We start from the raw sequence: 17,363 nt of genomic DNA, 5'->3' as shown, positions 1-17,363 counted from the left end.
TGCCACGGATTTCGACTTCCGGGTTCCACACACGAGCGCCGTTTCCGGCCACTGCTGGCCGCGTTCCAACACTCGCACTCCCTCAACTCCCACGGATGGGTGGGACAACGGAAGCAGAACACGTAACGAAGGGGCACAACGGCGGAAGCGCAAGTACTGCGACGCGGCCCACATGTCGCAAACCGGAAGCGAAACAACGCTGATGTGTGGAAACCCGGAAGTCCCGCCTCCTTCGTGGCATATACAGTATCCCAAATGCATAGCGATCTTTAATCTACAACATCTAAAATGGTTATGTAATTTTATGACCTGCCTGTTTCCAAAAATGTGCCTGTGTAAGCTGTTTTCCATTTTTGCTGTATTGTAACATAACAGTGGGGCTTATGCTGCATTCGAGGATGGTCGGGAGTCGGACTTTTCTGAGTTCAAACCAGGAAGTGTGTAAGGGAACGCCCCCTTGAACTCGGAAATTCCACTTCCACTTCCAAGTCGGAAAGAAAAAAAAAGGACCCCGACTTCACCGGCGGACTACAATGTGACGTCACTCTGAATGGCAAACACAATTTACACGAGTATAAAACAAAAAAAATCAGAACAAAAAAATTAATAAATAAATAAAATAATAATAATACACGAGTAGAAAATTAGATAGCTTTCGTCATTCATAAGTATTCAACATAACTCCACGTAACGCAAGTACGTCACAGTATTGCCGCTATCTCCCTGCATGAAATGATACGGTTAACAACTTAACTGTATGGAATGCTTATGAAATAAGATTAAAACTATAAATGAAGCAAAATTGCCAAAAGGTAAGTTTTCTTGAGGTCAAAATTAGTTTTTAGGACCAAAATAAAATACAATTTATCACTATATCCGCCATTTTGGTTGTTTACGTTCGCCTCGAACGCTTTCAGGTCGGAACTGGGAAAAACCAACTCGGATGTATCCGACTTCCGACCATCCTCGAATGCAGCATAAGTCACATAATGCCACCCTCACGTAATATTTCTCCTCCCATGCGTTGGCAGCTTGGCTGGGTGAAGTTCCGCCATTTTCATATGCCAGAGACGCACGGCACAGAAACACAATCAAGTCAAAGCCAAAAAGGTAACCGTGTTGATTTCTGATAGTTGAGTGATGGGATGGAGCGTCTTGGAGGCCTTTTGCATGGTGTCGCCATGGTAACGAAAGGCTGATTCAGCATTGGCTCAGCGAGGTGAGCGCTGCATGAGTCAGGACCACCCCCTAAAAAGAGGCTCAAATCTGTGTGGCTAAAAATAGAGTGAAATGAATATCACACACTGACAAACAGAATGAGATTCACTTTACAGTTGTGGATTTTGATTGTCAGTTTTGGATGTAATGTATGTGACAAGATTGAACAGATTATTTATCAATGAATTTATGAAAAACAAAACTAAGAGCAGACTGATCACACGAGCTAACAAAATAAATAAATAAAGTGCAATTTTGATGATTTCTGTGGGATTTTGCGTTTCTTTGAATTGGCTCTAGTTTTTGAGATATCTTTTTTTTTTTTTTTTTTTACAATTCAATGATTTGAAGGTGAATGTCTAAAAGCACAGTTTAGGAAATGTACATTGTTGGATACTAAAAGTGGTGTTTGTGCTTCGATGTCGCCTGTTTTTGCGTTTGTTCACTGCTAATATCGCCAAGTTTTCTGGATTTTGGTTTGATTATTCACATGCATGATTTGTTAAAGGCCCTTCGCGATAACAATTGCTAATATCGCATCAAAATGAAAGAAAATAAGTATGGACTCATCAATGAGAACACCAATGTCAAAACATTATTAGCACTTTTTCAACTCAAATATGGAATATCTCAAAAACTAGGGACAATCTGGGAAAAAAACAGTCATTTTGCAAAAAAAAAAAAAAAAAAGCCATAAGAATAATTAGTCGAATTACTCACAAATTAACTATTCTTGAGTTAAATTTGTTGAAATGGTATGAATTGGTAGATTACAGCATTCTGCAAATTGTGCTAAAGGCTCATAACAAAACATTGAATATTCAAAAGACATTTGCAAAAAGAGAAAGCAAGTACAAGTTGAAACGTTGATCTTTTTAAATAAAAAAAAAGATTTAGGACCAGACTGTTGGAGTGTTGTGTTTCAATGAAAAGGAATAAGTTTATGGAACAATATTAATTAAGTAACCAAAGAATCCAACTCAAAAATTACATTTAAAAGAATAACTAAAGCCATCTTATTCAAGAAATATGAACGAGATTATGATTAAACATTATGCCATTGTCATTTTTGTTGTTACGATTAGAAGAAATCAAATTATAAACAGAATGCAGTTGTGATTCTGAGACTAGCTGCAGTCAAAAGTTGATTTCATTTGTTTTATTTTCTGGAGTTTATTTTGTTGTTGATGTTTCTGTTGTTGTTTTTTTGTTACTTTACATCGTAAATGAACTCTGGGGAGAAACGGGGCTTCTTTTTGCTCCTTTTCATTCAGTGATTAACAATATTGTTTTAGATGTTTTTTTTTCTTTTATAAATGAATGAAATAAATGATTGAAATGAAAAAAAAAAATGTTGGCTTTAGCGACATCAAATTAACTCCAAAAAACATTGAAGCTTTCTTGGCACCAAAATGTGCGTTGACCAACCAGTGTTATCTTCGAATACATATGCAAAAATCTGTCAGAATAAATAAATAAATAAATAAAAAATAAATAAATAATGACAGCATGACAGGGTGAAAACAACAATGAATCGACGCGGACAGAGGGGAGACAACAGACTAAATAGCCTCACACTAATTGACACAGCTGGGCAAGACACAAGTGGCAGAGGATGCTGATTGGTTGACACATGAGGAAGGGCAAACAAACACAGGTGGACATGACAGATTGGGGAGAGGGGGTGGGGGTACAAGGACAACAACAACGTAAAACACAAATCATAACTAAACTTAAAGAAACATGAGGACAAAATCAAACTACTAAACCAAAATGATATCTAAGACACAACAGAAGTAAAAAAAAAAAATCAAGCCAAACCATGACAAAATCTTCTTAGAAGGCCTTGTGCCACAATAAAGCCACAGTGTTGCAGTGTTCGTGTGGCGGCGATCTGAGCAATGTTGATGCAAAGGGAGGAAGGGAAATGTTGGTGGTGGTGGGGGGGGTTGACTACTGCAGCAGAAAAACAGCTTCGTCTGCAGTCATTAATATGCAAACATGCAAATGAGAGGGTAATTAAGATTGGGCGTTTGTCAGTGGCTCTTTGATTGCTAATGAATTCCGAAGGAGAGGGAGGAGGGGCAAGGGGGTGATGAGATTTTAAAAAAAAAGAAAAAAAGAAAGAAAAGACCCAAAACAACAAGAGGATGTGGTGCTTTTTTTTGTTTTTGTTTTTTTGTTTTGTCTCTCGCAACAACAGAATCTTTCGTCTCAACTGAACAAACTAACCAAGCAAAAAATATACACCAGATGCCAAATGATTCGTATACTTTGTCAAAAATATCTTCGAGAACTGGTTGCAGCTGACTTTGTGCCAAAGACAATAACATTAACGATAAAAAGCCTGAGCTGCTCATTAGCTGACCCCCGCGGCGAGAGATGCTCAGTCAAGGTATCTCGGCAGGAGCTTTTGTGTAAGCTCGCGCGCGCTTCTTTTTTTTTTTCCCAAAGCTGTTCGCACAAACGCGGGGCCTTAAAAGTTCACACGTGAGCACACTCACGCTTGTTATTGCCGTTGCGCTCGTCCCTTGACATTTGCACAGCTTGTGCGCAATCGCGCCGCGTGAAATGAAAACACAAGAGAGGAGGCTGGAGTTGTGTCGTTTCCGGTAGTCAAGTCAAGTTTTTCTACTTGGGGAGTATTATTACGTAGTGATGGCAAAATGAAGCCCCGTAAAGCAATGAAGCCCTGCAGTGAAATGCTTCACACACACGTAGGGGCTTCAAGATGATTCATTTCCTCGACTACGCCATCATGTGGACAGAAAATGTATAACATGCTTGGTGCATGCAATAAAATGGTGGGGTGTAAATCATGCTCTAAATACAAAAGAATATATATTTGAAGAGTGTTTTAACATGAATTGTTCTGTGTTACTTTGTCTATGTTTGTGCTTATGCAACAAGTGAAAATGTGAAAAAATGAGGTAAAATAAAGTGCTTATTCATTTTTATTTAAAAACAATATTTTTTCCAAAGTTTTTGGACTCAGGCGGTTTCTTTTTGTGCATAGAATTTCGCCTGCTTTTGAAAAAACTCTTTCACATGTTACTGATGAAGCAGGGGTGCATCGATATGAGATAGCAAGTTTGTATAAACTTGGAAGCGCATATTTCTGTGATTCCCAGTACTGAAGGGGATTTTCAACTCTGGGGATATTTTCTTCTCTTTCTTGCTGGTTCCTTGAACTCCATCGCAAAAAAAGAAGCTCGTCGTCGTCGGTCAAATCGAATGCAAAATGCAAAGAAGTACCGCAGCAAGGGACCCGAAAACACAAAAAGTGAAGGGGAATCCATAGCGTTTCTTTGCCGCTTTTATTTCGAACTACACTCAAACCTAGCGAATCATTTCCTGAATCAGTCACGTGGTACACCCGCTTCGCGGGGCTTCAAACGTCATCACGTACGTCATCGACACACGCATTGAATCGCCGTTCATGAACCACTCATCTACATTACTCGGCACACGCTTCAGGGATTCGACCCGAGAAGCACATCACTATTATTACGTCATTTTACCTTTCCCTACTTCCGGCCTTTTAATTCCATGCACCAATGCGAGGGAAAACTGACACAACGTGGAAAGGTTAAGGATGGATTGTGTAGGCCACACAAAGGCAGCAGTTTTATTTTCTCCGGACAGCAAATCTCCTCTCAAGCTGAGAGGAGAAGGGGCACTCAAAAAAAATGGAGAACGAAAAACGCTCCGCTGGGAAGGTGAACAACAAGCTCAGGGGGGTAACTCGAGGCGCTTCACTGGGGAGGAAAAGGCACAAAAATAAGGCAAAAGTAACAAGATCGAAGAGTGTGGAACACTGACGTGACACTTCGGCAAAGTGAAGGACGAGGCTGATGGCTTTTATTGCTGGGCAGGTGGAGCCAATCATGGGCGGGGACCGGTAACGAGTGGACAGCAGGAAGGGCAAGTGACCCGGGGTGAGTTTGAATTTTCAAAGTAAACAGGAAATGTGTATACAAAATAAAAGCATGAGCCGTCACGCCGGTGACAGAAACAGAAACGCGATCACATCACATTCCATCAACTGTGTACTGTCCACATCTTGCACACTTCATTTCTCAATGTACTTTTATTCACGACTTTCAGACCGCACAGGAATTTTGATTTTTATTTCATTCTGTATTTATAAAAAAAAAATAATAATAATGATAATGAGAAAGACTTGAAAAAAAAAACGTAAAAAAAAAAACGTAATACTTTTCATATTAGGATCTTACATTACCGTTAACTTTCAAATATTTAGCAAATATGTAATATTATGAGTAGTGTTGTTCCGATACCGATACTGATATCGGCAGAGGTGCCGATACTGCATTAAAACAGTGGTATCGGTATCGGTGAGTACTCACAAGTAACAAGCCGATACAATTAATTCCAACGCTATTATAGGATTTTGGATGCAGCATCTTGTGTCTTGCTTGTGCACAACATTCACTGATATGTGACACATTCACTGCATGCCGATCTAAGATATCCGATTGGCCCTTGAATGCTCTGAACCAATAAGAGGACAGCTTTTTCATGTTGAGGAAAAAAAACAACTTAAGTATCAGTATGGTATCGGTATCGGCCGATACTGCAAAACTTGGTATCGGGGGCCAAAAAACGGTATCGGAACAACACTAATTATTAGTAGTGCTGTCAAGCAATTCCATTTTTTAACTAATTAATTGCACAATCTTTCCATAATTAATCACGATTAATCACAATTAATCACATTTTTTCTCTGTCCACAGAGCTTGTAACAGATGTTTACTTGAGTAAAATCTTGCAATTAATGTAAAATCATCAAAAATAAAGTATATTTAGAATCCAAGACTGTTTTAGTAGTTTTCTTTGATCCTTGAATAGATTTCTTCTCCTGTGTAATACAATTGCACTCTAAAAACAGAACAATCTAACTTGGCCAACTTAATTGAATTACTTCAAGTGGTAACACACAATTGAATTAAGTTAATCCAAGTCAACAAAATCGATTTTCGATTCAAAATGATTTGATTGACAGTGATTTCTTCTTCAATTTATAGATGCGCAAAGAATTGTCATGATCTAACTCCAGTCGGACTGGCTAATGCTAATTAGCACTTTTATCCCTCAAAATACATCCAAAACTCTTCAGGAATGTATACAACATTACTCACCGGCATATGCGCTTCCTATGCAGCAAAAAACAAACGAACAAATAAACAAAAAAACAGCAACTTTTATTGGCATAACTTGATCGTGACTTCTTCTACTCTCTAATGTGACTACAACTTAACGGGGTATCAGAACCACACTGCCCCCAAGTGGCCAACCCGTGTACAACATGAACAGCGCACACACAAACAAGGGCTCGACATCATAAAATAAATGAAATAAAATCGATTTTGAATCGTACTAAATGAGAATCGTGATTCTTATGAGAATCTTTTTTTTTTTTTTTGGCATACCCCTAGTAGGCGGGGTACACCCCGACAACCATCCACACTCACGATCACACCTCGGGACAATTTAGAGTGTTCAATTAACCTGCCATGCATGTTTTGTGGAATGTGGGAGGAGACCGGAGTACCCGGAGAAAACGTACGCAGGCACGGAGAGAACGTGCAAACTCCACCCAAGAAGGTCGAGGCCTGGACTCGATCCAAGTCAATATATTATGTTCGATTAACTCATTCACTCGCCGCCATTTTCACATTTCGCAGTCCCGTTCGCTGTTTTACTGGATTTTGACTGATTTTGCAAGGCCCACAGAATATTGTGTTCTATTGCTATAAAAGCATGGAACCTACCAAAAGAAAGATTGAAGTCTCTTCTTTCATCAGGAAAAAAAGTATGTTTCTATCAGTTTCCGTTTTGCAGCAATTAGCATTAGAAGAGAGCGAAGTTTAATCGGTTTTCACAAATCTATTTAAAATTGTAAGTAATTGAGCTTTTTTTCTACATGGCCCTGGTTGATCTCCTTTGTTCTGCTGCCACCTGCTGGCCGTTTGTGTAATAACTACCATTTCTGCAACCGTTCTTTGCAGTTGAGAGGCTGCATCAAAGCCTTCTGTATGCTTTAGCATACAAAAAAAACAACAACAAAAAACAACGTATAAATACGTCTTTGGGACACTTAGAACATAAAAAAAACGTATTTATACGTTATTGGGAGTAAATGAGTTAATTATGAGGTCATTCCGTTTAAAATCATTTGAGTTTGTTAAAGTTAATATGTTGTTTTGGATTAACTTAATTTTATTTAAATTATCCATCCATCCATCCATCCATTTTCCTGACCACTTATTCCTCACAAGGGTCGCGGGGGGTGCTGGAGCCTATCTCAGCTGGCTTTGGGCAGTAGGCGGGGTACACCCTGGACTGGTTGCCAGCCAATCGCAGTTTATTTAAATGAATTAATATAATAATTTGATTTAATTTAATTTAATAATTAATAACAAATTGAAAAAGTAATAAAAAATTCAAAATAATTTAATAATGTTATTTTTTAATTAATTAATTCAATCGTGTGTACCTAAGTAGCTATTTTGCTCTGAGATGATACGCCATTCACGTACAACTAATAACTGTATGCTGTGTTTGAAATTGTTTTTGTAAAGTGCGCAAATTACTTGAGCGCGTCAAGCAAGTCAAACTGACTGTAGTCCATGTTTGTCCATTTTTGCGCCTATGGCTAAGCAGGTTGTAGGCCGCAAAAGGAAGTAAATAAAACTCAGTTAACTCAGTTAATTTAAAAAAAAAAAAAAAAAGAAAAAAAAAAAGAACCCTATGCAACTGAACAAAAGTAGAAAAATATTTTGTGTGCATAGGCATTCCACGTGCCAAAATTGGTATTTGACATATACTGTCGAACTGAAATTCTTTAAAGGACCAGGTTTTCTATATTTACTTTCCATTCGAAAAATGCATCAAGAAGAATGAGTCACATTTTTGGCGTAAATTTATTTTACAAAAACCGAGATCGAGAACAGTAGAACTCTGACATACAGTACTTGTTTTTTTTTGTTTTTTTTTTACTTGTTAAAAAATAGTGACCACCCCGCCACAATACCTCCCCACTTGCCCCCGGCCTTTTTCTAACTGCCTACGAGCTGTATATGTCTCATCTGGATCAACACCGTATATAGTTCACAGTAGTCTGCTCTAGAGATGGGAGGAGCAAGATGGCCGCCCTGTGACTTCAACAGTAAGTGGTTGAATCTGTACTTCTACTTTTACCAAGTTTCTGTACTTAAAAGGGAAGTCCATGTTAAACACTTATTGACAATATGCTATATGTGACCTCACTAGTCTAAACATGACATTCGGAATATGAGTAATGCAAAAATCCAGCTGTTTTTATCCATCTCAGGGGGGCGGCCATTTTGCCACTTGTTGTTGTTGTCGACTGAAGATGACATCACGGTTTCTGAGGTAGCAACCAATCACAGCTCAGCTTCAGAAAACAGGCGAGCTGTGATTGGTTGTTGCCTGAGCGACTGTGATGTCATCTTCAGTCGACGACACGTGGCAAAATGGCCGCCCCCTGAGATGGATTTCGCTGCTTAACTTAAATTCCACAAATGTAATATTAATCAGAATGTCATGTTTAGACTAGTGAGGTCACATATAACATTTTATTGTCAAGATTTTTATTTTTTTTGGGGGGGGGGGGGGGGGTTACTTCCTCTTTAGCTACACTTCTGCTAATTCCCATCTGATCTTAGCATGATGCCTTACTAATAGCGCTGTACATGAAAAGCGTTGTGAGTGTGCTTGTATGTGAGAAGACCGTGTTGGATTTTTTTTTTCTCTCTCACAGGAAACAGGAAACCAGAAGTCATAACAGGATGCCCTCGGTTTTCACACTGTACCTGATGCGTGGGCGGCTACATGGGGGTAACCCATTTACAAACTTACGTTACATGTGTAAGATGAGGCCATGAACGTGTGGGTGGGGTGTTAGGAAAATGGAGTTCCACTCTAAATATAGATTTTTTTTTTCCTCCCCCACCGCACACTGCAACATATAATTCGTCCTAGTTTCTGAACGGCAGCAAAGCAAAGTGTCGTTTGATGTTGATGCGAACACGCGAACACGCACGGCGAATCCGTGACATGAAACACGTTTTGTCATATTGAGGTTGAACTTGTTGTTGAAAACATATCCAGGGGTGACTTATATTGCACTCGTGTTTTTTTTTTGTTTTTTTTTATGCTTCCAAACGCACCTCGACGTACGTAACTGTGCCTTTAAGAAGGCAGAGATGGTTTATGTCATGTGGTTAGGTATGAAATTCTTTTCGCACAGTTCTAAAGAATACACAACCTCCTTTTAGTACCACAATTAATGTCTTACAGGTGTGCTTGCATGTGCGCAACGCGTGCTGAGCATGTGTGTGTGTGCGTGTGTGCGGTTGTGTGTGGATGGCTGGGTTTTCTCGTAAAAAAAAAAAAAAAAAAAAAAAAGGCCAGCGCAGATGTTGCGGTCGTTTCGGCGCAAACCAGTTTTCAGAGTTTTCTCCTGTCTCAAGCCAAACAACAAATGGTGACATTTAAGTGCAGGTCTTGTTTACGTACAACCCCAAATACATGTTAGCAGTACTTCATACCCGTAAACTATCAACAATTCCAAGCTTATGTAATTAAAATTGGAAAGTATTGGACTTTGGATTGTTGTCATTTGATTTGTGAGGATTATTTTGATTTCAAAATGTGATGAAATGTCATTTGACTGCTATCACCAATCTGCCTAGTTTGTATGCTAGTCGCAGGCAAAAGCAATACAATACGCTTTGTTTTCACCGTGTAAAGGAAGTAGTTGCATTACGTTGCGCAATTGTCAATTAGTACTACTAGTACTGGTGAAGCACTACATGTTAGCGAGTAGAATCGTATAATGGTTCTACTAGTACTAGTAGCATGCAGTTGTCAAACGGTGGGACTACTACTTGGTCCTAGTGAGGCACAAATCTGCACTCGTTGATAACTGGTTACTTAGTACTAGTGCTATTCGTAATGTAACTGGTAGTACTCGTAGGGCACATTTGCCCCACTAATTGGGCAACTATATGTTACTCCAAGTGAGGCCAAACAGTAGTTCACATCTATGTTCTATTAATACTTAATACTAGTGAAGCACTACATGTTAGCTAGTAGAATTTTATAATGTTTCTACTAGTATTAGTTGCATTCAGTTGTCAACTAATGGGACTACATGGCAAAAATATGCACTAGTAGTTGATATCTAGTCAAGTAGTAGCCTACTAGTACTAATAGCTACTAGTACTAGAAGCATACATAGTGCTAGTAGCACGTATTTGCCAACTAGTACAATTACTTGTTACTACTAGTAAGGCAAAACTGTGCAGTACTTCACATCTGTTCACTATTAGTACTACTAGTGAAGCACACCATGTTAGCTAGTAGATTTGCCAACTAATTGCACAACTACGTTACTACTAGTGAGGCCAAACTGTGCAGTAGTTCACATCTATGTACTATTAGTATTTCTAGTGAAGCTCTACATAGTAGAGTAGTAGTAGCTAGTAGAATTTTATAATGTTTCTACCAATACTAGTAACATTCAGTTGTCAAATAGTGGCACTATGTGGCAAAAATGTGCACAAGTAGTTGATATCTAGTCAATTAGTACTAGTACTAATAGCTACTCGTACTCGTAGTATAAGGAGTTCTAGTAGCAAATATTTGCCAACTAGTAAAATTACTTGTTACTACTAGTGAGGCAAAAACTGTGCAGTATTTTACATCTGTGCACTATTAGGACTACTAGTGAAGCACGCCATGTTGAGACTACTACTTGGTGCTAGTCAGGCAAAAATGTGCAGGAGTTGACATCTGGTCAATTAGTACTAGTACTATTCATAATGTAACTAGTAGTATGAGTAGCATATATGTGCCAACTAGTTGCAAAATTATTTCTGACTAGTAGTGAGGCAAAAATGGGCAGTACTTCACATCTCTGCACTATTCACACTACTAGTGAAGTACAGGTACTACAAGTAAGCTAGTAAAATGTTATGATATCTCGAGTAATACTCATAACGTGCACTAATCAACCTGTGGGACTACATGTTCCTCGTGAAACAAAAATATGCACTCGTTGAAATCTGGTCCATTAGTACCAGTTCTACTTTTAATACTAGTAGCACACATTTGCCGACTAGTTAGACAAATACATGTTACTAGTGAGGCAAAACTGTACCTGTTCACATCCATTAGCGCCATAACTGAAGCACTACATGTTAACTGTTAGAATTCTATAATCTCTCTACTAGTAGCTTGCAGTAGTCAACTAGTTGGATAACTACTGTAGATGTTGCTAGTGAGGCAAAACTGTGCACTAGTTGATATATGTGCACTACTAGTACTACTATGTGATAGATGTTAATCAATAGAATGTTAGAAGTTAGAACGTCAGTAGTAGTAGTAGTAGTCGTAGTAGTAATAGTATGCAGTTGTCAACTAGTTGGACAACTACCGTACATGCTGCTAGTGAGGCAAAGCCGCACACTAACAGAATGCTATGAATGTCACATCTATTAGTACTAGTACTGAAGTACTACACGCTAACTAGTAGAATTCTATAATATCTCTAGTAGTACTATTAGCTTACAGTAGTCAACCAATTGTGCAACTACTGGACATGTTGGTGAGGAAAAATGCTAGTTGACATCTGTGCACTATTAGCAGGCTACTACTAAGCGCTAGTTGTTAACTAGCTTAATGTTAGAACGTCACTGGTAGTACTAGTAGTAGCATGCAGTTGTCAATCAGTCAGGTAATTACACACAAAGAATTTTGTCACTTGTCAGTTGTCATCCTACTCAAATATAATAATGCAGTTTTTCTTTTCTTCACAAATAACATTTAGCTTGTACGCTGAAGTTGTCCTACTAGTGAGAACAAAGAGTGTACTAGTACACATTTGCGATAGGGTTGTTACTAGTGCAGCACAACTGTTTACTTTAAAGTTTAATTGCATAGTGTGCATACTATAGCAAGTAGCACTAGTAGTGTGGAGGGAAAACATTGGTAGTAAGACATAATAAAGCGATGAATTGTCTTACTAGTGAGAACCAAAAGCATATTATCGTACATGGATCATATCAATCGCATACATGCTCAAGCGGCTTTCCACCCGTGCACAACTACACATGCACCGGTTAAGTGCTGTAAATGAGAGCGTTGGCTTGCAAGCAGGCAGCAGGCAAAACAACGCTGCCCCGAGTTGGACATATTTGGACGTCCCACCTGTCAATCAAATTTGGCCGTATCCAATTGGTTGTCGTCTCCGATATTATCGTTCCATCTTCTGCACTGGTCCACTGCGGGCTCTTCGCCTCATCCGCCCCTCGACATAGAGCGCCGCGATTTGCAAGTCCAAGCCTCCCGCTCGACGCCTTCAGACGAAATTGGACACAATATCCGGAATTTGTGATCATTTTTGACATTATCAGGCATCCATCGGAACGCGTTTCTGGTCGTTTATTCGGTTCGGATGAAATTGGACACCGCTGATGTTTGTGGATGCGTCCATGTCCTCCTGTGGGCCGAGCCGCGGCGGAGGGATACATCTGTGGAAGCGACAATGTGGAGGCTGCTAAAATGTCTACTTGGGAAATGAAGTCGCTACAATTTCAGCAATATTAAAAGAAACCCGAGTCATTGTTGAGTTATGGTTCGTGTCAGAGACGGCTTTTCAGTTTGGTGACGAAGACAGCGGCGAGGCGGCGGACTGTTTTCAATCTTGCCTTTCCTCATCTTCCTCAAGCCACCACCAGTCCGGAGGAGCACCGAGAAGGGGGAAAGGATCCAGTCCATAACTTTGTTGTTTTTCCCCCCCCTCCTCTCCGGTCGTTTATTTCTCTTTGTTGGATGCTGCAAAGCTGAGCCAAGGTAAATCTGCCTTCGATTATCATAAGACGTCAAGTGGGGGGGCTCACTAAACAGTACGTGTCTGTCACCGCGTTGTGGGAAGAATAGTCAAGTTTTTAAGCGCATTTTTGGTCCAAGTTGCATTTTTCACAGGCAAACCACAATGTTTGTTTTTTTCCTGCTAACTAAGATGTTCGTGTTTTAACCGCGACGGTGTTTGGGTAACATTGTAAGAAAAGTCGTCTTTGTTTCACTTCAACGTTACGGCGTATTAGCATGGCGAGTTAGCGCCCCCCCCGCATTTATTGATGTCTGCTAGTATGTCGCGTAACATCAGCAAAAATACTCCCTCTAAACTTTACCACTTAAATTTTCTGTAAAGTATAACGTGGTTTCACGCGTGTGTTTCAAAGCCGAATGGCGTTTGTGTATTTGCCACAGTTTGAAATTCCCTGTTGAAACTTTGCTGACCGGCTCTTTGTGTCGAGTCCCCCCCCACCCCTTCGCCTGCAACAGGTTTGGGCTTCTTTTCTTTTCGCGGATGTTTGGAAGATGTTCACGCTAGTATTAAGTGTTCCATGTAAACATGAACTGCACTAATAATGGCAACTCACTAGCTGCTTGTGTCAAATGGAGTGGGGGGGGGGTTCCACTTGTTTCTGGGCCAACTTATCTCTGCTGTGGGGGTGTTCAAGCGTTAGCAACTTCCATTTGTTTAGCAGAGAACTCCCCCCATTTTGACCTCAGAGACCGCAAAAATACCCTCGAACCTATGTTTCATTTCCACTAATATAACGCTTCTAAACAATAACATGCACCCATATACACTGTTGTCACTATTATTATTTTATTGTCAAGCCTTTTAAAGATGAAGTCACTGTTCGAGTGCTACATCATTTGGTTATGTTTTGTGATTATTATGATTATTGATTATTATTATTATTGATTATTATATGATTATTCAATTATGATACACCCAATGATAATTCAACGTCATTACTTATAAAAATATTTTTCCATCTTGCATAAGTTGTAAGAATATTATGGATGCACCAACGCACCTTTATTTCTAAAGCTCTTTGAAACAAGAATTGCTGTATCCAAAGTGCTGTACACTGAACAGAAATCAGTCATGCAGTAAAGAATAAGATAAGCAAAACAAGAACAAAACAAACATTGTAAGTAAGTATACAAGTAAATACAATTTACATCAGTAAATTAATAACAAGAAGTATGTGAGTGAATTAATGAATAGATCCATAAATACATAGAATAAATGTCAAATTCGCAACACAAAATACAGCACATACCACAAAGCACCAACACCAGTATCACTTAGATGGAGTACAAGTACTGTAGTATGAGTACTCGCCGATAGTGCCAATACTTTTTAATGTCCTTGTCTTGCAGTTTTGATGAAAATATGTTTTATTTTCATCAGAATATTGTTCAGAAACTCACTTTTATTAAACATGGCATACGTTTCACTCAGTGTTAAAAACGTTATATACACACAAGCAAATGTTCAAAACTGTTACTACCGAAGAGGCAATTTCAGTTTTTTTTTAATGACTGGAAAGCATACATTTAGGATATGAGCACTAGATGGTGGTTGCAAACTCGTTCGTACCGCTAGCTGTCAAACGAAACCAAGCAAAGACAATAGCATGTTTTGTAATTAAAACGACTACAGTAAACCCCATTATATCATAAGTGTTATTACAGTTTATTTTTTCTGGGTGCTTTGAATGTCTGCCTGTGTCATGCTAACACAAAATGCCATAGACGTGTTAATGGATAACATATGTGGTGGTGTTGCAGAACTTAAAGCCCACTGCTTTATTATATCTTAACATGAAAGTTGTAACAAACACATGTTAGACAGGCAATATAACAACACTCAGAGGCATATATTCTTTATCCTCTTTGAAAAAAAAACTATTAATATTACGGCAGCTTACTTCATCATTTGTGTTTGTCAAAGCGTGTGCACCAAAAGCCCACAAGGCCTGGAATGGCTTTTTCTGAAGTTTTGAAGTTGAAGTTTGAAGTTTATTGAACATATGCATATATACATATATAATTATATAAACACATAAACAAATAAAGAAAGTTAAAAGTAAAAAAAATAAAAGAAACATCCAATAAATATCTATGTATATGTTCAAGGGAGTAGAAAGAAGTTGAAAACTTATCCAGTCCTACCCCTTATTCTTCATATCCTATCACTTATTTAAAATAAATTACATTTTTAATAAAAGAAAATATAATCCTACTCGTATAAAAAAATAAAATAAATAGAAAAATAAAAATACACAATAGTAACACACATATATACAAATTTCATTACAGTCATATTAATACATCAAAGAAAAATAAGTAAATGAATAAATCATTTCTACAATCTTCTTAACTCATATCTGATTTAAATAATAATATTGAACTTTACTTTTAAACATTCTTTTAAATTCAACAAGTGAATTACATCTTTTCAGGTCAGTTCCCAAGTTATTCCACAAATTAACTCCTTTAACGGAGACACACCTTTGCTTAATATTTGTTCTTGTTTTGGGTTTTTTGTACACACTTGTACCCCTTATCTCATAAGGACAGTTTCTAATTTCAAACAACTTTTGAGTACTGTGGCAGAGTAGATTATTGTATACTTTATACATTATTTGTGCTATTTTAAACTCAACCAAGTCATAAAATTTCATTGTATTTAATTTAATAAATAGTGGATGTGTTGATTCTGTATATTTTGATCTATTAATAATCCTTATGGCTCTTTTTTGCAATTTAAAAACAGTGTCGGTATTTGTTTTATATGTGTTTCCCCAAATTTCCACACAATAGGTCAAATATGGTAATAATAATGTATTATATAATGTATATAGTGAATTCATGTTCAGGACCTCCTTGGTTTTATAGAGTATCCCTATGATTTTTGACATTTTCCTTTTAACATTTTCTATGTGTGGTTTCCAACATAATTTATCATCAATAACTACTCCAAGGAATTTATTTTCATACACCCTTTCTATTTCAATTAAATTCACCATAATTTTAACTTGATGAGTGATTGGTCAAAATTATGGTGAATTTCCATTCATTCCAATGTGGAAAGAGAATTTGACTTATGAGCACGTTGGTCATTGAAATAAGGAAGTCAAGACACGATTGTACTAAAGTCAATCTTGACAAGATCATTCAAAACTGTGAAGGAGTCAACCGTTCTCATTTGAACGCAGGCTTACATTTAGAAAAAAATTCTGGAGTCATTTTAGTGAAATTATGTTTATTTATTTTATGTTTTTTGAAATTATGCAACATTTACCCAGTAGTACACATCCATGACTCCTTTTCTTGATTTGTGGGTGTTTGATGACAAAATAAAATCCAGATTTCCACTTAAGAAGGTGAAGTCGGAGGCTTTTAAACCCCCCCACCTATTATAAATATAATAAATAAAAGAACAACGAATAGTAATCACTGGATGTTGTTTCCCACCCCCACCCAGTTTGACGAACATGATATATGATGGGGATTTGGGGGCAACTAATTATTAGTCTGCAACACTCAAAATGTGTTCACAGAGTAACGCACAAATTCAAGTGCGAAGATATTGATGAATCACACGTTTCATGGGTACTCGCGTGTCGTGCACAAATCTGTGCGTACGCACGTTATTGAATGAGGCCCAATGAGAGTATTTGTGATCATTCATTAAAATGGGCGACATTTTCCTGACGTTCTCTTTCCCGTCTGACCGCAGTGGCTTGCTGAGACTGAAAGGGCAAGCAAGCGAACAGCAACGGAGAATGACGACGGTGGGGACGGACAAGGAGCTCAGCGACTTGCTGGATTTTAGCGCCGTAAGATTTCGCTCCACATTTTAACTCTTGAATGAACGTACGGTTTCATGGTGAACAGGGATTGGTCAAATTTGAAGCGTTGCTGAGTTGACTTGATTGGATGCTTTGGTTCATTGTCTCCAGTTTTTGGAATTTTTCATTTTAGTTAGTTTTTATTTTGTTTTGAGGGTTTTTGTTTTTTTTTTAGTTAGTTTTTATTAGTTCACAAGGTGGTTTTGTTCATTTTTATTAGTTTTAGTTATTTAATAATGCTTAGTTTTAGTTAGGGATGCACAATAATATCGGTGGCCGATAATTATCGGCAATTATCGACCAATTTGACGTGAAACAGATAAAACAGATAATAGCGAAATCTGCCGATAATTATCGGTAATTTGAGTTCATACA

At 38.1% G+C, this 17,363-nt stretch overlaps 1 protein-coding gene across 8 annotated transcripts in view; it reads left to right on the top strand.

The window, feature by feature from the left end:
- The first annotated feature begins 9,002 nt into the window (after positions 1–9,002).
- tcf3a (transcription factor 3a) overlaps positions 9,003–17,363 on the top strand; it is a 33,771-nt gene continuing 25,410 nt past the window's right edge. For 4 of the 8 annotated variants that reach the window (XM_077513302.1, XM_077513269.1, XM_077513285.1 and 1 more), the window contains exons 1-2: positions 12,539–13,122; positions 16,877–16,976. In XM_077513302.1, the coding sequence (XP_077369428.1) occupies positions 16,923–16,976 (54 nt within the window). In that variant the 5' untranslated portion in view covers positions 12,539–13,122; positions 16,877–16,922. Of the gene's footprint in view, positions 9,103–12,532; positions 13,123–16,876; positions 16,977–17,363 lie in introns of those variants that run through there. The other 4 variants (XM_077513255.1, XM_077513278.1, XM_077513293.1 and 1 more) reach the window with 4 other exon arrangements.

Source organism: Festucalex cinctus, chromosome 1, assembly GCF_051991245.1.
Source record: "Festucalex cinctus isolate MCC-2025b chromosome 1, RoL_Fcin_1.0, whole genome shotgun sequence".
NCBI classification, from domain to species: Eukaryota; Metazoa; Chordata; class Actinopteri; order Syngnathiformes; family Syngnathidae; genus Festucalex; species Festucalex cinctus.
The sequence above is the reverse complement of the archived record's forward strand: the minus strand, read 5'-3'. Positions and strand labels throughout refer to the sequence as shown.